Source organism: Eumetopias jubatus, unplaced genomic scaffold (genome assembly GCF_037043125.1).
Source record: "Eumetopias jubatus isolate StellerSeaLion01/CBP00866 unplaced genomic scaffold, mEumJub1_p1.0 scaffold_4, whole genome shotgun sequence".
Taxonomy (NCBI): Eukaryota; Metazoa; Chordata; class Mammalia; order Carnivora; family Otariidae; genus Eumetopias; species Eumetopias jubatus.
In genome coordinates this window covers 93321307-93345227 of record NW_028274810.1, presented here as the reverse complement: position 1 = coordinate 93345227, position 23921 = coordinate 93321307, and the positions used below count along the sequence as shown (strand labels likewise).

The 23921-nt window shown below is 49.4% G+C and overlaps 1 protein-coding gene across 3 annotated transcripts in view; it reads right to left on the bottom strand.

Annotated features, from left to right (window-relative positions):
• The window catches only part of UBR4 (ubiquitin protein ligase E3 component n-recognin 4), a 130792-nt gene that overhangs the window by 14164 nt on the left and 92707 nt on the right, over positions 1–23921 (bottom strand). For all 3 annotated transcript variants that reach the window (XM_028108295.2, XM_028108297.2, XM_028108296.2), the window contains exons 79-98: positions 22759–22849; positions 22113–22197; positions 21832–21959; positions 18445–18574; positions 18162–18319; positions 17338–17447; positions 16572–16713; positions 16095–16176; positions 15617–15790; positions 13023–13144; positions 12671–12868; positions 11892–11972; positions 9407–9494; positions 8581–8708; positions 7460–7567; positions 6819–6938; positions 5888–6078; positions 5266–5439; positions 4793–4892; positions 887–1105 (exon numbers count right to left, since the gene is read on the bottom strand). In XM_028108295.2, coding sequence (XP_027964096.1) covers positions 887–1105; positions 4793–4892; positions 5266–5439; positions 5888–6078; positions 6819–6938; positions 7460–7567; positions 8581–8708; positions 9407–9494; positions 11892–11972; positions 12671–12868; positions 13023–13144; positions 15617–15790; positions 16095–16176; positions 16572–16713; positions 17338–17447; positions 18162–18319; positions 18445–18574; positions 21832–21959; positions 22113–22197; positions 22759–22849 — 2629 coding nt within the window. The remainder of the gene's footprint in view (positions 1–886; positions 1106–4792; positions 4893–5265; positions 5440–5887; positions 6079–6818; positions 6939–7459; positions 7568–8580; positions 8709–9406; positions 9495–11891; positions 11973–12670; positions 12869–13022; positions 13145–15616; positions 15791–16094; positions 16177–16571; positions 16714–17337; positions 17448–18161; positions 18320–18444; positions 18575–21831; positions 21960–22112; positions 22198–22758; positions 22850–23921) is intronic.

Here is a 23921-nt window from a genome sequence, read left to right as displayed (position 1 = left end):
GCAGGGGAACCCAAGTGGTATGTTGGAAGGTGAGTTCCACCCACCCCCCCCCCCACCCTAGCTTGGGGATGCTTGGAAACAGGGCTGCCCATCCACAGACACTAGAGGGAGGATGCATGGAAAGGAAACCTCTTTAGGTGGCTTCCAATGAGGGTAAAGACCGAGATTCTTCTGCTATTCTCTTCCTGCAGGCTGCCACGCACCATCAGAAAAGCCCCCTTTCTTTGTGCCAGCACTTCCCAGTCTTAGCTGCCAAGGGCTGTTGCATTAGGATTCACTTTACGGTTTGCATGGGAGTTCTAAACTGCTGACACCCAAGCCTGTGCTCTGCAGAAGACATTCGTGGGACTACTGCTTCTTGCAACATGGGGCAGTAAGAGCAGACCATCACGTCCAACAGATGTGGGTTCAAACTCTTGTCCACCTCTTATTCATCATGCACCTTGGCCTGTTTCCCTTGCTTCTCAGCCTCTATTACTTCAACCAGAAAATGAGTATATAGTATCACCCTCACAGAATCACATGAGGGCTTAAATAAAATCTTATGAGCAAGGTGCCTAAACATAGTGCCTGGCAAATAGTAAATCCTCCATGAGGAAGGGTTATCATTATCATCCCCATCTTTACTGTTTCCGTGAATCTGTTAAGTTTTTTAGCCTCTGAGTCCCATCTGCATAGTGGGACCATAGTCCCAGCTCTGAGGGTTGTCAGGAAGATCACAGAAGGTAAAGCTCCTGGCACAGTGCCTGGCACACCTAGTTCTCTCCTCCTCCTCCTCGCCAGCCTTCACCCCCACCAACCCCAAACCAGCCCTGTCCCGAAGCACAGCTATCTCCTCCTCAACAGCATAGAAAAGAACGTGGAGACTCCCGGACAGTGGCTTTACCGTCATGCCCAGGGTGCCCAGAGCCTTCTGCCTCATTGCCATGGCCATGCGCTTCTTCTCAGCACGGGTCTCCCTGCGGGCAGCATCGATCTTCTTGTTTACATCAGGGTGCTCCCGCAATGCCTCCAGCAGGTTCTCTGCCAGGGTCCCAATGCCCTCATCGCTGGATACCTGCTCCAGTTTATGTAGGTTTGTGATGGAGTCTGTTCCGATCAGAACCTACCAAGGACAGACCAGAGACATACATGTTTCCAGTCAGGCGAACAAACATTCTATCCAGGAGCTTATAGGTTCAGAAAACTCAACAGACTGTACTCAATCTCATGTCATCTGTTCAGTTTCAATCAAATCCTTTGAATGTGTGTTTCAAAAAGTTCAACAAATGGAGGAGGGCTTGACTCTGTCACTGACCTTTGACCAGTCACTCTGCTCTTTGGCTCCAGCACCCATCTATAAAAGGGGAAGAATGGGGATGCCTGGGTGGCTTGGTCAGTTAAGCGTCACCTTTGGCTCAGGTCATGATCCTGGGGTCCTGGGATCGAGCCCTGCATTGGGCTCCCTGCTCAATAGGGAGTCTGCTTCTCCCTCTCTCTCTCTCTGCCTCTCCTCTGGCTTGTCACACCCCCCCCAAATAAATAAATAAAATCTTAAAAAAAAAAATAGGTATCACCCAGAAACCCCTGTGCTTGAGAAGGTTGGCAGTCACTGCATGACAGCACCATGTTGTCAACACGTGTGGGAGAACAGAACATGGAAGGCAGGGCAGGTCCGACAATGCTCTCCAGGTGAGTGGAGAAGGAGCACTGTACCACCAAAATCCCCCCACCCCCTGGCACAAGTGTATTAATGCTAATTACTACTGTACGTATTTGACAATAAATGGCAAACAACAGAACCAACTTGTAACGTGAAAGCTCAGCACTCAACTAATATCACTCACCAGCTCATACACCTACCCTCATAGCAGGTACACTTCCAAGCTGCACCTCAGCAAAACTATAGGTCATCTCACATCTCCTGATCCTAAATGCTGAGCCCACAGTGCAACTATCTACAGAACTACTGCGCAGGTACGCCGACCTCCTCACGCTGGGTGGTAGCTGCGTGCGTGTGCGCACACACATCTGCAGGAAGCCATGCTTTAGGTGCTAGGGGGACAAAGACCCGACCCTCCTAAAGCTTACACTCTAACTGGGCAAGCAGACACATGTCAACAGTCTGACAGAACGAGCCCTCCTGCACCTTGCTTCAAACCCCCTACGTTTCCTTCAAGGGCACCACCACTCTCCTGTCGCCCAACCCAAAACTGAACAGAGTTCTTGACTCATCCAGTTTCTTCACCCCTCATGTGCAACCAATCTCCAAATCCCATTCATTCTGCCTCCCAGACCACTGTCCACCTCACATGCTAGCTTAGCTGCCTTCACCTCTTACTAGATTATGATAAGAGGCAAACAACCATCTCTACGATCTGTCATCTCCCCTCCTTCCAGTTCATGGCCCGGGTCATGGCCCTCGGGAGAAAATGCATACTCCTCTCTTTGGAGAATGTGCCCTGGATCAGGGTCAGCTCTCGCCCCACCTCCCCCCCACCCCCACCAATCCCCATGCAACTGCTCCCAACCCCCGAGTGCTTCTAGCATCCTTTGGTTCCTGAGTCTTAGCAGGTGCCATACCTTCTTCTAAAGCATCCTCCTTCCTTTGGCCCTTTCACACTGCACTTATCACCTTCACACTACACTTATTACCAGGTACGTGGCTATATCTTCCACCAGAGAGTGAGCTCCGAGAATCACAGGCTGTGACCACCCTGGTCTCCAATGTCGCCTCAGCCTAGCACAGCTCAGGTACACAGTAAGTGCTAAAAATGTGTTGCTAGGAAGTAAATGGTCACAAGTGTGAATGCCGAGCTCCTAACTAAACAAAGTCTTAATCTAAAGAACGTAATCTGACTTAGTAACCACAAAGAAGCCTGGACATCAGCTGACCCAGGCTTGGCCATATCACAGCCCCACTCCTGGATTCACCCACATATAAAACAAATGTTACAAGAACACAGAAACTACTATACGTGAAGACTCCCGTGTAAGAAAAATTATCTCCACAAAGGTATGCTAATTATGACTACCCCCACTGAACTGAACAAAAGTTTAAAACAAGAGAGACACAAGAATCCTACAGCCAAGCTACCCTACCCTACTTTTGGAATGAGCTATCAGAACCGATCACCAAAAGAGCACGTGGGATTACATTCGATGCATAACACCATACACAGAAAAAAAACCAGCCCTGAGGACTCTCAAAACTCAACATTAAAAAAAAAAAATCCAATTAGAAAATGGGCAAAAGATATGCACAGGAAGGTCACTGAAGAAGACACACAGATGGAAAGTACGTGGAAGGTGTACAGCACCATTAACCGCTAGGGAAATACAAATTAAAATCGCAGTGAGGGAGCGCCTGGGTGGCTCAGTTGTTAAGCGTCTGCCTTCGGCTCAGGTCATGGTCCCAGGATCCTGGGATCGAGCCCCGCATCGGGCTCACTGCTCAGCGGAAAGCCTGCTTCTCCCTCTCCCACTCCCCCTGCTTGTGCTCTCTCTCTCGCTTTGTCAAATAAATAAAATCTTTTTAAAAATTAATAAATAAATACATCACCATCACCTATCAAAGTGGCTAGATGCCACCAAATGCTGATAAGGATGCAGGGACAGTAGCTCACTCAACGCACTGCTGGTGAGAATTAAAATGGGGCAGCCACTCACTCTAGAAACCAGCTTTGCAGTTTCTAATAAAACTAAATCCGCCACTACTGTATAACCCAGCAACTCCATGCCTAGGCATTTACCCCAGGGAAATGAAGATTTCTACACATACACAAAACAACTGCACGTGAATGTTTATGGCCGTTTCGTTTGTAACATCCAAAAACTGGAAACAATCCAGGTGTTAACGGGAGAATGGTGAGGTAGCCTGTGGAACCCACACTATGCAACACTAGTGAGCAATAAAAAGGAACAGACTACCAATACACACAACCTGGATGAGTCCCCAGAAAATGATGCTGAGTGAAAAAAGCCAACCCCGAAAGGCTACCTGCTCTCTGATGCCACATATAACATTCTTGAAGTGACAAGCTTATAGCCGCAGAGAGCAGATCAGGGGTTGCCAGGGTTAGTGCCAGGGTGCATAAGAGTATAAAAGGGAACAGGGGGATCTCTGACGACGAAACTGTCCTGAATCCTGACTGTATCAGTGTCAATACCCCAACTGCGATGCTGTATGTGGTTTCGTATGATGTTACAATTGAGAAACGGGCATATGAGATTTCTCCTTAACCTTACAGGTTAACCTACAATTATCTCAAAGTGAAAAGTTTAATTTAGAAAAACCAGCCTGGCCACCTGTCTGGGCCAGTGAGAATTTGTGAGGGGTACCAGATACTCCAGCTCAGGGATGAGCAGCAGAATGGAATGAATGGTGGGTCTCTCTGAGAACAGTTTCCAGCTGCCTGAAGCAGAGCAAGAAATGGTGGTGATGGTACTATTAATGTCCCAAATGACCCCAATGATGACAGCCAGAAATCAAAATTGTTTTACACTCTGGCCACCATACCTTTAGTTCAATTGCTGCTCAGATGACCCAAAAGATAATAAAGCCCCATGTAAGAATGAGGCGAGGGAGGAAGTCAGTCACTATAGCTTACTCCTCTCCACACAGAGCTGAACCAGATGACCTCTGAGAGTCTCCTCTACTCTAGGGGTCTTACATGCTAGGGGAAGTCACATCCTGAGGCTAATCAAGCTGGTTCTCTTCCTTCAGCCACAGCAGACTAGAGCATGTGGTTCCTTCACCATACATGTCCTGCTTCCAGAATAAGGTCCATAGGCATGCTGGCTACTCACTCACCTGGGTGGCGGGGTGCTGGATGGCCAGCCCCCGAAGAAGCCTCAAGATAAATGGCAGGGCTGGGCGAGATAAGAACTTTTTCCAGATGTCAGCATCCAGACTGCAAAGGAAAAGAAGCTGATTAGCAGGCCAGAGGAGCAAAGCCTACCTAGAAACCAGCTGCTGATTCTATTCTGGCTTGTTTAAACGTGACCCTTCAAGAGGGCCATCAAGAATCACAAAGCATCACCTAGCTCAGCTAGGCAGCCAGACAGAAATGAGTATTCTGAACAGAAACCAACAAGCTGCCTCCTTTTCCCAGCCCCAAAGGGCTCTGCGGTGGCTGAGTCGTCACCTTGATAGTTTCTGGAAGGGGAGGGAGACCCTAAGGAGGGCCAAAGGGGACTATGTGAAGCTTTAGGCCACAGCAATGAAGGAGAAAAGGAACCAGAAGAGGGAAGAAAAGCAGCCGCACCGACAGAGCTGTTTCTTACTTCTTGGCGCTGGGAATGTGCTTTTTCATATAGTCCAGGGCACTCTGGGTGATTCCCTTCTGGAGAATCAGATCCTTTAGCTGATGCCCATTGCTGCTGTTCTTGATGCCGGCTGCAATCTTACAGAAGCAGTCCAGGAAGACCTTATCATCGCCGCTGTGGTCTTCATCATACCTGCAGCAGAGAGCAGAGCCCCAGGGTGTGAAGGAGGGGACACACGTGCATCACGTTGTTCTCTCGGTTAACGATCTTCAACAGTCTACAGGATCAAGTCTAGACTTCTTGGCATGACACGAGGAGCCTGCTGATCTGGTTCCTGCCATTCCTCCTTACCTGCTACATCACCCAAACTCCCAACATTCTCTCACGTTTTCATGCTTTGCACACTTGACTCTCTCCATCTTGTCATGCCCCTGTCCCATCTCACCAGCCCCTTCACTCCCTCTGCCAAGCCAATGTAACACAGCATAGAGTGACTCCCCACTTACAACGAACCTCTTAAAGGCCAGACACATACACGAAAATTTAACAGAAATTGTGATTCTTCCCGTAAGCCTCACAGAACTAGCTCAAGAGTATTGGTGAGGACCCTCATGTAGCCATCTGAAATCCAAGCACATACTTGTCAAAGTTACAGTATGGCTTGAACCGCTCCACCAAGATCTGCATTTTCTCCACCTCGCCAAAGGAAAGGTACGGGATGATGCGCAGCAGGCCCTGGAGCACGCTAGGGTTGGAGCGAACAAAGGTGCTGTTAATCTGGTCCAAAAGCATCACAAGCTGATCTTTGTCACCCGTCAGGAGGAGGTTGCCCTGCAGTAGAAAAGAGGACAGAAGACTCAGTAACAGTGTCAGGACTTTGGTCAGCCATATCTGAACCCCAGATGTCACCCACTTCCATCAGAAGCAGCCCTAGAAAAACTGTCTCAGCACTTCCTGGGGAATAATGAACAGTTTGAGTTCCACTTGATACTAGTTTCTAAGTTTCTGTGTGGCTCTGTTCAGTGTCAGGTAGTTAAAAATGTTAACACAATCTCCCCTCCCCGAAGAGAATGCAGGCTGCCTGATACTCACTTGGTCACACCTCTAGCCAAAACACTGAGTACCAACAGGGACAGGAGGAGGCAAGGGTGCAATCAGTGGAGAGAAACTGAACCAGGGAGTTGGAGACCCAGGTTCTCGGCCTGATTCTGCCAGCAGCCGACTACGGAACACTGAACGGCTGGCTCCCTTTACTTCTCTGGGCTTGGAGTTTCCTCAAGTGGACAATGAGGGGCTGGGCTAAGGCCCTGCCTATCAGCCGGAACATGCCAGCGTTCCATTAATGAGCAGCTTGTGAGTGAAAGAATATCCTCAGCAGCTTCGTTTCCTCCAAATCCACAGACTTCAGGCTTCAATGCCATCATGTCACCATTAGCTGAGCTTTGTCATTTCTATGACCAAAGCATGTTCAATCATTCTTGGTGGACACATCTGGACACATAAACAGGACTGCTGCTGGCAACAAGACACAGTATTGTCCATCTGCAGATGGACAGACTGGCCCCACGCACCTTGTCCTCATTCAGGGGCTCCGCGTTGGATTCATCCAGAATGATCTCCATGATGCTAAGCACCTGCTCAGCCACAGCTGCACCACCACTGTCCTTGCTTTCTTGCTCAGCCACCAGGGCCTGTAGGAGGAGACCCAGTTACTCTGGGAAAAAGACAACCACTCACTGCTGATGGGATCTGTTCCTCACCAATGTCCTTCATGGCCTTAATGCCAGAGACATGCGTGTGTGTGCGTGTGTGCATGTGTGTGTGTGTGTGGAGAGACAAGTGTGTGGACTTCTGCAGACAATGAAATTGTGCTGTTCCAGATCTCTATCTTGGTCGCTCTGACGACACTGGCATTACTTCTCCAACACTGTGCAGTCTGGACTGTTTCACAGACTAACTTCTTCTTATCTCTGATCTGAATTCAGGAAAGGGGCCAGGAAAGCTCTTGCATGTCCCGGCAGTAGCACAGAGGTGAGCCAGCAGGAAAAGAGACAATTTAAATGATCCATGCCTTGGGGCCAGTGAGCCAGACAGAGATAAAGGGTTTGAAAAGGCCACAAACCCATTTCATCTGAGCCCAGAGCTGAGATGCCCCTCCCCCTACCCACGACTTCTGAGGCTCACTCTACCGTCTGCAGTCCATACTCCTTACCAGGTTTAGGGTCCCCAGCATGACATTCAAGGTGTTCATTTCCAGCTTGACCAGCTGCTGTCGGTTGACTTTCACCTTCACACAGTAACTGAACAATTTCAGGAGCACCTGCCAAGAAAAGTCGGTCAAAACCCAAGAGGCCATCTTAAGAGTATAAAACGTGGGGACAAGCAAGAAAGAAATGTCTGAGAGGGGTCATGTACAATCAGTAGGTACTCTTCCCGAAGTGCAGGGAACAGAAAGAAAAAGTGTTTCTTGAGGGGACATGGTAAGGTGGGAAGGATCTCAGGCCAGACTGGCATTTTAAATAGCAATGTTCTCTGGCAATAGCCTACGTGGGCTTGGCATATCTCTACCATCTCTAAAACTGTGGCAATGACACCAATTCCTAGTGGAACAGGTGACACTCTGTTGTCCCAGGGAAATTCCAGTACTAACTCAGACTCTAATAGTAAACAGAAAGATTCCAATGCTCATGGCCTGTGGGAACTCAGAACCATGTAGGTCAGTTAGTTAGTTAGTTATTTTTCCAGTAACACTTTTCCTTTATCGAGATATGGGTTTGTTTTGTTCTTTTTACATTTTTCAGATTGTAATTCTTTTAACGCTTTTTTTCCCTTAATTCTTCACATAGGTCATTTAGAACACGATTACAATGATACACGTTCTCATATCCTCTGAAGCTGGAAATAACAGTGTAATATTTATGGTGCCTTTGGGATCCTCTACTCCTTAGGAGATAGATGAAGACCCAAACAAGATCCTACCAAAGAAATAAAAGAACTACCTAGAAAATCAGTTTAAAAAGCAACAGCAGTAATAATGGACTCAAGTGCAGTTCTGCGGGGAAAGACAGGCAGGCACTGGCTCCAAACAGGTGACTGAAGAGACGCAGCCGAAGGCTGCCAGTGCACTGGCTCTGGTGGGGAGAGGGCCAACAAACGGGGGGCACCCTAGGGGACAGAGGGCTCGGGAGGCTGCTAGGCCCAGGGCTGCCTTGCCCTGGCCTGTGGCACCATGCCGCCCTCTTAGGGTTACATGGCACAGTGGCCACAAGCTTCTCTCCACAGGGGCCGCTCTCAAAGCAGAGGGCTGCTCCCTCCTTGTTGCCCCCAACTCACGGTGAGAAGGTGGCGTCCCTGCTTGAAATCTCTGATCCCAGCCAGTCTGTTGAGCATGCACTCCAGGCCCCCACACTGGGCCATCACACCAGCCATCTTATACACTTCCTCTTCATCTTCTTCTTCATCTGAGGGAGGCAGGAAGCCACACAGAAATGGCAGGGAAGGGAAGGATGGAAATAAAACAGATAATCCTTTTCCGGGCTGATCACTAGTTTCCTCTTTCTTATCTCCAAGAAAAGCATAACAATAGAAGGGATCAATACTGGATATTAAATTATGAGACTGGGGGCGCCTGGGTGGCTCAGGTCATGATCCCAGGGTTCTGAGCTCCCCGCTCAGCGGGAGGCCTGCTTCTCCCTCTCCCACTCCCCCTGCTTGTGTTCCCTCTCTCGCTGTGTGTCTCTCTGTAAGATAAATAAATAAAACCTTTTAAAAAAGAATAAATAAACTACAAGACTAAAGCCAATTACAATTATTTATTCAAATATATAAAAATACAAGCACCAGCACCACAAAAAAAACAAAGCAAAAAAACCCCCCAAAAACCTAAGCTAAAAATAAATCTGAACTTAAGTTTGTTGCTAACTGCACTTTATTCCCCAAGTTTGTTGTTGTTGTTGTTGTTGCTTTAACTCCTGAGGGGTCGGAATCAGGCCATAGATGCCTGTACTTTTCCTCAGTTGGAGAAGTAATCTCCCGTCAATTCCCATCAGAGCTACAGGAGAGTGTATGTTCAGAATGCCCCCAAATCCCAGGATGTGAACCACTCACTGGCCCCAGACCCCCCACCCGATGCGCAGCAGTGTCTGTGGGGAGGGCCTACCTGTGGTGGAGTCCAGGGACTCGATAAACTCCTCGGTGGCATCGCCCAACAGCCCACGCATGCGGTAAACAATCCTCATGGGCTCTCCCTGAGCAGAGGCAGGTAGACAAAGGTGCTTGTAAACAGGCCCAGAAAATGCAAAGGACTCAACACCTGGCCTCGTTCTTCTATTTCTCTCCAAGATCTTAACCACAACATCTAGAATCCAAGCACACTGCGACTCACGTAGGGGAAAGGCAGCTAATTTTATGCAGTGTCTACTGTGGGCCAAGAGTGGGTGTGAACCATTTTATAAACACATTCTCATTTAATTTCATTACAACTATATGTAACAACGATAATCGCTATTAAGTATTGAGTGTTTAACTCTGTGCTAAGTTCTACCCTAATGGAGCACTTCACATCATCCTCTTACACTAGAGGTTAAACAGCTTTTTCAGAGTTATCCAATGATAAGCACAGTCTAATCCCAAGCCTGTGCCTCCTACAGGAGCACAAATTCTAACCAACGGGGACCACTTCCCAAAGAATCAGGACAAGCAAGATCAATCAGATCAAAGAGCTTTGATTCAAGACTCAGGAATCAAAAGCAAGAGCATAATCCAATCCTGAGGTCTTCACATAATCACATAACAAGGAAAGGGTTCTTCCAAAATTACTCAAGTTAAAACCTCTAACTTGATGGAATGATTAGAAAGAAGTCTTCTGCAAACTTTACTAGACTGGAGGATGGTGACAGGTCACTATACACCGGGTACTAAGTTAAGCACTCTCCCATCTACATTTATCTTATTCTGGAATTAAGAAACAGGGGTCTGAGGTCACCCTGTATGAAATAAGGTTGAAGAGCAGATATCACATTAATTCAAGTTGACTGCCTCTAAGCCCAGGCCCAGCTTCAGGAGAGGAAACCCTCCTGGGAGAGAACCTGTCAGAAAGGCCGCTTACAGAAGTATATTCCCAGCTATCGGAGCCCAGTGGGAACTTAAAGAAAGAACGGCTGAAGAACAAGGGCAGAAACAGACACAGAAAACAGAATAGGCTCAGGGCGCCCAGGTGGCTAATCAGTTAAACATCTGACTCTTAATTTCAACTCCAGTCATGGTCTCAGGGTCGTGAGACCGAGTCCCGTGTCAGGCTCTGTGCTCTGTGTGGAGTCTGGTTGAGATTCTCTGTCTCCCTCTGCCCCTCCCCCTGCTCGTGCGCTCTCTCCCTTGCTCTCACTCTCTCTCTCAAATAAATAAAATCTTAAAAAAGAAAACAGAACAAGCTCTAGTCAGCAGCTAAGGAGACAGGCTGTTTATCAGGGGAAAAGAGGAGTGGAGTAAAAAGGCAAGTTGATGAAGGCCCTGACAAAAAGGTACCACAAACTCTGGACTTTGCCAGAAGAACCCCTCAGTGGACTGAGTGCTAATGTGAAAGGCGGTGACCCTCAACTTTTTCCTTGCCTCGTGGTACAAAAGGGGAGCTGCCCATGGATGCTCTTTGGGTTCTGTACCACCATTTCTAAGGACAACCATACAAGCTTGGTCTTTATTTTTTGTGTGCCATTCTGTTTTGATGCTCAAGGGTCAATGACAAGATCACTGGATGGGGCAATCTTCTGTGTGGACCTCTGCCACTGACAGTACCCACTGACCAGGGTTCCCAGCATAGCGGGAGAACAGAAGGAGACAAGCAAAAATATGTGACAGACTGAAGGCCAAAACATACTAGCAGACACTACCAATTTAGTGTCTTAAACTCTCCAGAAATATGTGGGACTAAATCAGAAAAGTTTACCATGCTTCAAGGGCACACTGGCTCACCGTTCTTCAGTTACTTGTTTGACTCACTGACTAAAAATTCCCCAAAAAGGGATGCAAAGAAAAGGGAAGGAAGGGAAAGAAATGAGGAGGAAAGGAAGGAAAAGGGGAACGAGAGGAGGGAAAGAGGAGGGAGAGGGGAAGCAGAATATCTGAGACCCTTAGGAGAGGTCAAACAGTACTGAGGGGGCCAAACGACCAGAGCGCCATGTTTCTTTCACTTCCCTCTCCCCCCCCATCAAGAACAACTGCTTGTTTGCATCTCAATTCCCCAGCTAGTCACACAGGAACCATGCTTGCTCCTTGACACCACCAGTGGAAAATGTTCTAAGTGAGCAAGCCCCTAAAAGCAGAGAGCTCATCTCAGTCAAGAGGTGCCTGTGTATAAAGAGCACGAGACAGCAAGCATCCCCCATCACATGCTTCCTCTGACACTGCCTGGCCTGGCTGCAAACAGCCAGAAATGCTCATCCTCCCCTGAAGTTCTTCTACCTCTGGTCAGATGCCTCAAAAGGAGGACAAGACGACTGGCTTGCTCTACAACCACAAACAGGGAAGCCGGGCTGCGCAAGCGCGGTTACCAACTGGGTAGTGACGATTAACAACGGCTCCTCCTGGTACAAGTCCGCCTAAGTCAGAAAAGTAAAACCCCACCTCCAAGCAAGAAAACAAGCACATACCTCATTCGTGGTACACCAGACCTTCTTGTAAACCTCGGCCACAGGAAGATCCAAACTAATGATCTTATTGTTCACTAGAAGCTGAAAAGCAGATGAAATGAGGCTGTTATTGCAAATAATTATAAGGCAAGGACATTTCAAGATCAAAGGGCACTTCATAGCAGTGGTTTATAACTCATCATTTTTGCATTCTGGGCCCACTGCCTCCCCGTCTCTAAAAACTGCACGTGTGTGCACAACACACAGAATCTGGGACACAATTTCAGAGGCTACAAACACCCTTAACCCAAACCACGGACCCCATGTTAGAAACTGCTGGTGAGGACCTTCTCCTACCCTCTCAGGCTCTGCCAGAAAAACCATTTTCTCTATTTCCCCCAACAGGCTTTCCACCCCTAGATGACAAGGCCAGACCCTGGAGGTCGTCTGCCACAAGGTACCAGATACAGGGCCAGAAATCTGCACAGGGGCCACTGTGCCAGTTTTAAGGAGCTTACTTAACTTGGAATCCCTGAGAAGTCTCTGTCAGAGCAATAAGAACAATAAACTCCTACTCCGTGACAAGCAATAGCCACTAACCATTTGCTTACCACATGCCAGGCATTGGGCAGAGCCCTTTTACAGGTAATTAACCGGTGGGAACCACTGGCCCCATTTATAGAGGAGGAAGCTGAAGCAAACCACCTGCCCAGGGTTAACTGGCTACTGAGCAGGGAGGAACCTGGATGTGACCCCAGCCCGAGTTCCTAACCATGGTGGCAACATCCTATGCTTGTTACCTCCATCCCACTGTCGTCCTCCAGGAGGGCCACCAAGTCACAGTCCTGGCAAATCTTGTTCTTTATGTCCCTCATAAGTGGCCCAATGCCTGGCTCATTGCTGCTATATGGGTTCCCGGGCATCCTGCCCTGTAAGAAGTCTTCTTGTTGTGGGTCCTTCTCCAGGGTCACAAAGAATTCAGTGACTTCATTCTCCTCCTAAAGGACAGAAAGAGGGACGCATAGGCAGGAATGGCATTAAAGACACCACAGAGGGACGGCAGAGGCCTTTCAGATTAGACCATCCTACTTTGTTCCATGGACACTGGAACACGCACACACCCTGGGAGGCACAGGAAGAAGCACCGCTTACAGGATAAATGATGCTGCAGAGCCTCTCAAAGATGAACACGGGCGTCCGGTAGTCATCCAGGTTGTAGCGCTTGGCTGTCTCAATGCACACAGCCATGAAGGCCTTGGTTTCCGATTCTGTACCTGCCAGAAATCAGTGGCCACGTCAGTTAGGAGAGAGCTTCACACACACAAACCCTGATGAGACTTTACGTGCACAACACCAACAGGTTCTTCCCTCTTGGTAAATTTGCAAATGCCCTACGTGGCAGTATCAGTATTTCAATTGGAAACTTGAAGCTGATTGATTTGATGCTCAGACCACATTCCATTTGAAAGCCCCAGCACCCAAGTCAACACAGTGCATCAATGGTTAGCTGTGTACACCTCTTGCTTCCTCTCCAAATGATCACCTCCTTAAGGAGAGGAACTATACTCAGCGCGCATCCTCTTGCGCAAAACAGGTACTCCAAAATGTCAAACAATAATCCTAATTGTATTCCAGGAGGATCAAACAGAAGTCATATATAGCTTTAAGCTTCAGTCTTAAAACGATTAAGTGGACTGCCCTCTACAAGCCAGAGAGACAATTTCAAGTCATACGAGAAGGAAGAAATATGCTTCAAAAGGGTCCAACTGTGGGGCACCTGGGTGGCTCAGTCGGTTGAGCGTCCGACTCTTGGTTTCAGTTCAGGTCATGATATCAGGGTCCTGGGATCGAGCCCCATGACAGGCTCTGGGCTCAGCGCAGAATCGGCTAGAAATTGTCTCCCTCTCCTTCTGCTCCTCCCCCTGCTCATGCTATCTAAAATAAAATAAAATCTTAGAAATAAAAAAGGGTCCACCCAAACCAGCTCAGCATGGCATGATGAAATACATCAGAAGGGCCTCCATGTCCGGCAATATGACAGGCTACACTTCCTCATCTACTCCCACTCCTCACCACTTAAAAATAATGTAAAATACTGAATAACATTTATCAGTGAACTGCCACACTAGCAGAGATGAATCAAAAACCAAAAACCAGGAGATATTCAGAACCTATGGAGGTTAGCAAAACTCTGAAGATGGTGTCTGAGCTTTGGTTTCCACAACCTGCCAGGATTTGAGAGCTAGACGCAAAGCCCCAGGTCTGCCAAGGTAGAGAATCCAGTGGGAACCCCTCCCCCACACATAAAAGTCTAATGCCCCAAAAGAGCTATACCATGTCCTAAGGGTCAACTAGAAATAACTCTCCCTTTCCCCCAAGCAAGTCACTGAAACAAAATTGTCCTCCCTTACAATCTGGCATTGAGGAGAAGGGGGAAAGATCTCCCTTGAGAGAAGGGAGCCTAACAGGCTACCCTTCACAGGGGTTTGTGGCTCAAAATTCATACTACCTAAGAGGTCTGAGAAACCTGAAGCTCAGAACTTCCTTCAAGACCACGCCATGATGGCAGTGCCCAGAGATGCTTTGCAGAAGCAGTCACAAATCCTCACTGGAGAAACCCATATTTGGCTTGGCTTCTAAAGAATTTCCACAGAGGGCACCTGGGTGGCTCAGTCGGTTAAGCATCCAACTCTTGGTTTCAGCTCAGGTCGTGATCTCAGAGCCTTGAGATCAAACCCCATGTCGGGCTTTGGCACTCAGCAGGGAGTCTGCCTCTCTCTCTCTCTGCCCCTCCCCCTGGCTCACGCTCTCTAAAATAAAAATAAATTTTTTGAAAAAAAAAAAATTCCACAGATAAACCCTTGAAACATGAGTGCTGAGCTCACAGTCAAAAATCACGAAATACAAAAAGATTTAAGGCACCAGAAGCAAGAGCTGGAATAACAAACAGCAGAATCAAATGGATAAATATTTCAAGCCTTAGAATTATCAGACACAGAAATATTTGCTATTCTTGCAAACTACAAGATAAATGGGAAGTGTGAGTGAAAAACAAGAAAAACCTATAGAGAACCACAAGGACTCAACAGTTAGACTAAAGAGCTAACACAGTGAAGAAAAAATGAACTAAATGAAAGAACTGAAGAAACCCTCCGGAGTCAGCAGAAAGAGACGATGAGATGGGCCCCGTGATGGAGTGGTAAAGAGAGACGGAGGAGAGAGTGGATTCTACAAGGATGATAGATCGGGGCAAAGGCAACTGAGGAAATGATGGCGGAGAATTTTCCAGAACCAGTGAAAGATACCAATTTGAGGACACATACTTCCTTCTGTTCTATAAGCTTAACATAAAATGTCTAAATGGGGGACGCCTGGGTGGCTCACTGGGTTAAGCATCTACCTTCGGCTCAGGTCATGATCCTGGGGTCCTGGGATCGAGCCCCGCATCGGGCTCCCTGCTCAGCGGAGAGCCTGCTTCTCCCTCTCCCTCTGCCTGCTGCTCTGCCTACTTGTGTGCGCGCTCCCCCACCCTCGTCAAATAAATAAAGTGTTAGTTAGACAGATAAATAGATAAGTAAATAAGAAAATAAATAAATAAAATGTCTAAACAGACTGAGCCCAGATCTGGAATTTTACAGCTCCAAGAACCAGAGCTTCTTGCCCTCTCTCCTCAAACGTGGAAAAACGCCTGCCACCGGCCTCCAGCAGGAATGGCACCCCCAGTCCGGGCCGCTGGGCAGCACTACCTGTGGTCATGTCCTCCAGCATCTCCAGCAGCATGTCCTGGGTCTCATCGATCAGCTTGGTCCTCTGCACCACCAGCTTTCGCAAGCACAGGTACCCATTCAGCACAGTACCTACCAAGCGACTCTTAAAGTGTCTTTTGATGGACTCCACCTCGACAAAGGAGGAAAGAAGCCCTGTGGGGACAAGAAAAAGCTGCTGCGAGGGCTCTGAATGAGAACGAAGGCAAGGAAGGTCCACATCTTCCAAAGGTTATGAGCAACTCCAACTTCTGAGCACAGAGCGGGCGCTCAAGGAAGTGAACTAGTCAACGGTGAACAGGAGCTCAAAAATGTAAGCCCACCCGAGATGGACATGCAGAGCTTACGTATGTACAGTCAACACAAGAGAGAACAGTCAACCTCCGCGCCCCAGGAACCAAGGTCAGCCAGCAAACTAGACCCAGGGTACCTAAGGGAAGGGCCCAGCGGCTACGTCTACCTGTGAGACTTTTGAGGGCGTAGCCCTGCTGCAGGTCAGTGCTCAGGGTGGCCTCCTCCAGGGCCAGCAAGCGGGCGATTTCCTACATGGGACGACAAGCAGTTAGTGACAGCACTGCTGATGAGATCGGCCCCCTCCAGCTGTGGTCCAGGAGCCCACAACATCAACCAGACGTTCTGCAGTCACCATTCTGTTCCAATGACCCCTTGAGCTGAACCTCTGCAGAACTCCTAAGAAGCCGAAGGCAGTGGCAATGACGTTAAGGGAGGGCTTAAAGACTTGGAATGGCCGAAATGCCCCCAGCAAGTTGTTACCTCCTTATGATACACAGAGCCACAAAAATCAATTTTTTTCAACAAATATTTCTTCTCCGCAAAGAAGAGTAGTACAAAATTTACATCAGGGGACTGTCATGAGAGCAGGACCGGGGAAGGGCTCTCCCAAGTTGGGGGGGGGGGAACCGGCGGTGGCAGCTACCTTGGTGATGAGGTTGCCCACATAGGGCAGGACTCCCCGAGCTGCCAGATAGACTTTCCAGTGGGCCGAAGTGATGAGCTTTTGGTAGAGAGCCAAGTACTCGGCGGCACACTCGCCAGCTATGCTCAGCTCGTCCAAGTAGCTGCCCCGAGAAAAGACAGGACACCATGAGAACGCAGCTCCAGGGGCTCCAGCAGCCCCCCTCTGTTCATGTTATCTGCTGTCTTGGGCTCCCCCTTCCTTCTGGGCACCTGAGTAAACCCCAAACTTCCCCCTTGGGGACCTCCCCACATGTGGGGACAACCCGGCGCACACAACAGGAGCGTGATACAGTGATACCCATTTTGGATCAACCAGCACCGAAACGCACAGCGCTTATCTGGGCAGCGAGACTGGTTTTGAGCGGCTCATGGAGAAGGCAAGTGTACCACAGGGTTTAGTGGCTGACGGCATGGGCTTTGGAACCCCACCGCCTGGATTCGAATCCGGCCTTCAGCAGACAAGTGCCCCAGCCGCCATGAAGGTGAAATGAGATGGCGCAGGCTGAGCTGAGCGTTCCTATGCTCATCAGACCTCAACGGCCGCAAGCTGCCAGCGCCCCTGCTCTGCTACCACTCCCAACATGACCACTCACTCAGCTTCTAGACCTTTCCTCTTTCTGTGCTTTCCACGCAGCACGGAGCCCGGCTGTGCCCTCCATCACCCTGACCTCCGGACCCCCCCAGGAACATGGACAAGGCCAAGCACTGATAAGTGTGAGCAGTACCTGGTGAGGAGGTCGAGGACCTGCTGCTTGCGGCTGGGAATGGTGGCCAGAGCTTCCACGATGGTGCAGGCTGCCTGCCGCGCAGCCTGTGTCGCCGGGGTGAAAAGCACCTGTAGGACATGGGCCAGAAGTGTCGTCTCAGGTGACGGCCGGTCTTGCCAGGTCCCCAGCAGGGCACAGTCCACCACCACCCTGCCAGAAGACCTCTGGGCACCTCTCCACGGAAAGGTTAAAGGTGAAAAGCACCAGCTAATGCCATATGCGACTGTGGCTGCCCAGGAGCCCCCTATTTCATGGAAAGTTGCTCCCTCAAGCAATCTGGAGAAATCACCTATGATGACTGAGCTAGGAAAACAAGCCAGGAAGTACTTTCCTCAACACAAATTGCTGTTAACTCTATTCTGGGGACAGGTATATGCTGTTAAATGCTTATAACCTAACAGTATCTTTCTCGTCTTATATATGAATGGACCAACAGATGCCCTGAATTACCTTAATCCTTCATAAGGTTCGCTAGAATGGAGAGGGAGAAGGCAGCAACGGGTAGGGATGACAGAAGGAGAAAAGGGAGGGGTGGCACCGAGGCTTAGTTCTGGTAAGTGACCAGGGAGGAGAGTGGCAAGCCCACCAGCTTGATGAGAAAGGCACAGAAAAATCCTGTCTTGACCAGTCTACCACACTGCTGGCTGCAACCAAGCACCTCCCTTTGCTTCCTAACTAAAAGGAAGCAAAAGCAGAGCAGACACGTGGGGAGGAGCAGAAACGCACGGCTTGGCATCGGGGGCTGAGGCAGCGAGGAGAGGGCCGAGGACTAGCTCACTCACTTGCCGCAACCAGTTGTTATGGCCCAGTTTGAGATCCAAGGGGGGGGTCCTCTTCCCACGACGACTCAGGAATTGCTTCCATCTCCACACGTACTTCTCAGTCAAATAGAGGTGGCGGAGCTCTGACTTGCTGGGGGACTTCCCATTACCATCTATCCCTGGCAGGCACACGGATGCAGCGAGGGGTAAGGAAAAGGAAGTGACAGAAAGGGGGGACTGTAGGGCTGTCAGAGGACAGGGGTCAGGGGGCCTGACTTCCCTAGTCCTGAAGAGACAGACACACCTCTGATAGGAAGACATTTCTTCCAGGCTTCGTAGGATGCTTTGGGGTCTCTCTTGAGCCACAGCTGAGCCTGGGCATGGATCTCATTGCAGTACGGCTTAACTGTGGTGAGGGCCTCGACGGGGACATCCTGCAGGGGAAAGCCGAACAGGGTGGGGAGCTTCAGAGCACACCTGAGCTGGGCTCCAATACAATGGCATGGATGCCCCAGAGGAACATATGCAAAAGCAAGAAGATCAGAAGGATCAACATTCATATCAGTTGTGTGTGTTCCTGTTAACGCATTTTGGCCCAATTTAGTTAGAGCAACATCTCCACGCTGGGCTTACGGTCACTGCTTTGTGCAGGATAAGATGTAGCTGGCTTCCTACAGACCATCCTTCGGCCGCAAACACCAGCTCCTATACCAAGCCTGACTCAGTTTCCTAAACATCTATCTTCAAGGGGTCCCTGAGCAGTCTCCAGAATTTTAAGAGCCATTACTGAGCAGAACTAGCATGCAGAGCAGAGGGACCCACACAGCACTCTAAGCCAGGCGTTCTCAAGCCTTTTGGTCTCAGGACTCCTTTACAGTCTTAAAAAAATTACTGAGGACCCTAAACAGCTTTTGCACATGTGGTTCTATTGATATTTACCATGTTAAAAATGAAGCATGAGAAATTCTTAAAATATTTACTAATTTCATCTTAAAGAAAGAATAAATCCACTACCTATTTACCTAAACATTTATGTTTCCAAAATAAAAATCATCTAAAGGAGCATCAGTACTTTATGTTTTTGAAAATTTGCTTAATGACTGCCTTAAATAAGACAGCTAGACTCCCCAACCTGCTTCCGTGTTCAAACTACTGGGAGATGTTGTTTGGGTTAAAGTACATAAAAAACACAGATACATAATTGGAAAAGAGAAGAATGTTTTAATAGTCTTCTCGTTTAGGGGCGCCTGGATGGCTCAGTCATTAAGCGTCTGCCTTCGGCTCAGGTCATGATCCCAGGGTCCTGGGATCGAGCCCCACATTGGGCTCCCTGCTCAGTGGGGAGGCTGCTTCTCCCTCTCCCACTCCCCTGCTTGTGTTCCCTCTCACTGTGTCTCTCCCTGTAAAATAAATAAATAAAATCTTTAAAAAAAAAATAGTCTTCTCATTTAATTGTGGGTTTCTTTCTTTGATACTACTGTCAGCACGTTACAGGTTCTTAAAGATTGGCTGTTACATGGAGGCTGAAATCAACGGATAAACTTTTCAGAGTCCGTTAAACACTGAAACTCATCTTTTACCCATCCGTGATTCTTTAGCATGTGCTGGTCATTCCACAAATACTGGCTCACTGAATGATGTCAATTCCTCTGGATGTGACAGGCCCACTTCATTCGTTTTTCAAGAAAGCGTCTGCCAAACACCCGATTCTGAATAACCACAACTGGCCCGGCGCACATTTTCCCAAGCATACAGGGGCTCCGTAAGAAAAGCAGCTGGCTCAGCCTGCATCTGAAACAATCACCCATGTGCTTCTCAAGACGAGCACCGCACTTCCGTGTGCAGCAGGAGCACGCTGTGTTCTTCCACACTGTCACACTGAGTATTCAAAACATGAGCACCCCAGAGTGAAAATTTACTAATATTCACTTGTGCTGCTTCCTCAAGGATGCCCTTGAGACAAAGGACACAGCAGTGGGGAACCCGGCTAAGGGTCGCTGGGAGCCGCTACCTTTCCCACTGGGGCCCCGGTGACCTCACCCACCGGTGACTGTGTGCCATCAGGACCAACGGCGCCAGACTGCTAGGGGCAAACAGGGTCGTAGGAGGATTATGAACCAGACGTCAACCTCACAGATTCCCCAATAGTCTGGGGAACACCCAGGCACCTGGGAGCCCAAATTTTGAGAACTGCTGCTTTCTCTAGGCTAAAACTAAGCACGGCGCAAACATCGACACTGGGCTCCAGTGCTCAGAGGGTAAGCAACTCTGCAAATCTGTTGCCTCACTCAGGAAAAAGTGATGGTTAGGTGCAGATGGGGTTCCTCTTCAACCAAGGGCTTTTAGCTGAGAACGAGTTCTACAGGGAAATAAACCTCATCAAAGGGAAGGAAGATGGGTTCCCTCAGCCCTGCCTTTTCTAAGGACTATCTAGGAAGACGGGAGTCAAGGAAAATGTAGTCAATTCTTCAGGATCCAGCTTCCTCCCTAGTGCTCACCACTCAGAAAGCGGCCTTCCTACACTTATGAAGACTGTTTCTACTGAAGGACTCCATCAGGAAATAGAGCAGGGGTCAAATGGCCCAAGGACCGCAGAGAAGTAAGGGACAGAGAGCCTCAGGCATGGCCGAGAGGAAGAATTATGGCCGGGGTTTTCCACAAGCCAGTACAAGCAGATCAACCTGGGGCTCAGCTATGGTTATTTTAGAATAAAAACTTGGCTTTCCTCCTTCACTTAATGATTCACTGGGTGGCTATCATCTGCTAGATATTACACTCTGCCCTGGACGTTAAAAATATTTCTAAACTGGGGCGCCTGGGTGGCTGTCGTTAAGCGTCTGCCTTCAGCTCAGGTCATGATCCCAGAGTCCTGGGATCGAGCCCCGCATCGGGCTCCCTGCTCAGCGGGAAGCCTGCTTCTCCCTCTTCCTCTGCCTGCCACCACTCTGCCTACTTGTGCTCTCTGTCAGATAAATAAAACTAAAAAAAAAAATTTCTAAACTGACGTCCCTGCATTCAAGGAGCTCAAAGGCAGCCTAGCAGAGAACTGGCTCTTTTAAGCAGCAGCTCACAGAAAAGGCAGATCCTATGCAGAGAAGACTGCACGCAGCCACAGCCAACCTTTTTTACGGACTAACATGAGCCAGGGTTTGGTGCACATGATCCGCATCAACTACTGATTCTTCACAACACTTCCACGTGTTGTGTTCTCATTTCAGAGACGGGTAAACTGAGGAGCCTGAGTTAAGAACTTGCCCAAAGTCACAAGGAAAAGAGCTGGGATGTGAAATCAGGAAATCAAGAAGTCCGCTTCAGAGCCTAGGAACTTCACCACTCGCAATGCTGCGTAGGCAACAGCACAGGAACAGCAAAGAACACCGTGCTTTCTGGGAGCCTGGGAGCCTGTAAGTCCTGCAATGCGACTGGACAGACAGCCCTCTAGTAAAACACCTTGTTCGAGGCTCTTGTGTCTTCACGTCTATTTTACTCCTGACTTTCCTCTGAGAAACCTTCCTTCTCAAAAATCCCAACTCCTGTCTACTGAACTATGGCAAAGAAAGCACTGGTGCCCTACCACGGGCAGGCTGAGTGCAGGGTAAGGCAGAGCCCTTTACGAGGCAGAATACTGTGCTGGCCAGGGCGGGAGGGGGCTGCCGCCCTGCCCTGCCCTGCGTGACACCCCGCCCAGTACCTTGTTCTTCTTGCTGGTTGGAGCAGGTGGTTTAATCAGCTTCTGCAAGATCCGCAGGCACATGAGGGTAATGTTCTCCACAACCACAGGAGTCTTAATGTTCACAGCCATGAGGAAAAGGCTGAGAGCTAGGACAGGAAGGACAGGCCAAGATGCAGTCAGAGTGACAGCAAGGCTGTCCATGGCGACCGCCGCGCCCCGCCACCTCTGTGGCTAGGACAGCACCCAAAGCCCCCATCCGCTCTCTTTAGAGCCCCTAACCAGATGTGGCCTGAGCTCACCACAGCGTAACCGGAGTTCCCAGCAGCTGTCCTCCTTCGAGATGGAATCTGTCAGCAACAGCATTTCATACTGAAGGCTGCTTGCCTAGAAGGCCAACGGGAGGAGATATGAGAAGAGGAGGGTCTGCAGGTGAGACCCAGGACTGGGGCTTACGTCCAAGCTCTGCTCAGGGGACTCAGATCAAAGATGTCTGGTACCCAGTGGCACCATCAGAAAGAGAAAGGAGTTGGGCGCCTGGGTGGCTGTCAGTTAATTGTCTGCCTTTGGCTCAGGTCATGATCTCAGGGTCCTGGGATCAAGTCCCACATCAGGCTCCCTGCTCAGTGGGGAGTCTGCTTCTCCCTCTACCCACCCTCCCCTGCTTGTGATCTCCCTCTCTCTCTCTCACTCTCAAATAAAAAAATCTTAAAAGAAAAGAAACAAAGAGAAAGGAGGAGTGGAGACCCCTGTCCCCCATCTGGCCAACCACCCATTTCTCTTCTCCCCCTGAGGCTGGCTCTGATCTGGGGCAGTCATTTTGGGTGAGAACTCTGCAGACTGCTGCTCCTTCCCTCCCCAGCCACCCCAGGGAGACTGGTGGAAAGAAAGCGAGGGAATGCAGAAAGAGAAAGAGGAAGGCATCAAAAGGGCAGTTGTCTTGCTCACTAGATCAGGATTGGCCCAGTGGCCCTTCAAGGCAGTGGAGACTTTGCCAATAATCAAGTCATTCATTTGCTGGGTGGCTTCTGGATTGTCTCTGGAGAAGCAAAGAAACAGAGTCCTGTTATCTACCACTGGCCGTGTCCCTCCTTCCCACCTGAAGGAGCACAGAGAAAAGGCACTCAATGCCCAGGGCCACCTCGCCTCCCCAGGGGCCTGACCACAAGACCTGAGTCTGTAACAGAGTGCCCATCGCAGCCGCCTTTCCCGCAGTGGTCACCGAGGGGAGAGCAGCACCAGCATCCAGGAGATCCCCTCCCCGTGCACAGCCCAGGCCACAGAGCCTCCCAGCACTGCCCGGTACACCGAATCCTCCAACCTCCGAATCCGACATCCCCCAGCCAGGATGGGTCACGACACTTTTCCTTGTCTTCTCCATCTGCCTCTAATTTCCCTCCCATGAGGTACCCACATTTCCTACCAACGGCCCACTGTAATAACATCTACATTAGTGATGACGACATCAACTGTACCAGGTCACTTTCTTGCATCCTACCCCATTCTGAATAAAATCCCAAGTCCTTACAATGGCCTAGATCGCCTGGGATCTGGTCCCCAGGGACCCCTGGTTCTCCTGCCCGTTTCCCATGCGGCCTCCTTCACTCCACTTACACAGGCCTCTGGAGCTCCCGCTCGGTCCCTGGCACAGCCCGGCCTCTCACTCTCGCACATGACGTGTCCTATGCGTGCAGCCACAGCTGAGACATCTGCATGGCTTGTCTCCTTTCTGCAAACACGCCTCCTCAAGCATCACCCCTCAGAGGTCTTCCCTGACCATCTCCCAGCAGTAATCCCTGCCGCAGTCAGGGAGCCACCCCAGCTGTACCTCTCTTCACAGTCCACTCCTGACAGACACCAGACTGTGCAAGTAAGCTTCTGCAGGTCTCCCCACCTGGACTGTAGGCTCCAGGAAGCAGAGACTCTGCTCCATTTACTACTGCACACTCAGAGTCCAGAACAGTGCCTGGCATTCAGCAGACGCTCAAAAAACACCCGCTGAGTGAGCGAGTAAGTAATACAGCAAGAAATGGTTACCAATCACCTAATGTGTTCTGGAACTTATGCCACACTCAATAAATCCAGCTCTGGCGACCGCATCAGCACATACT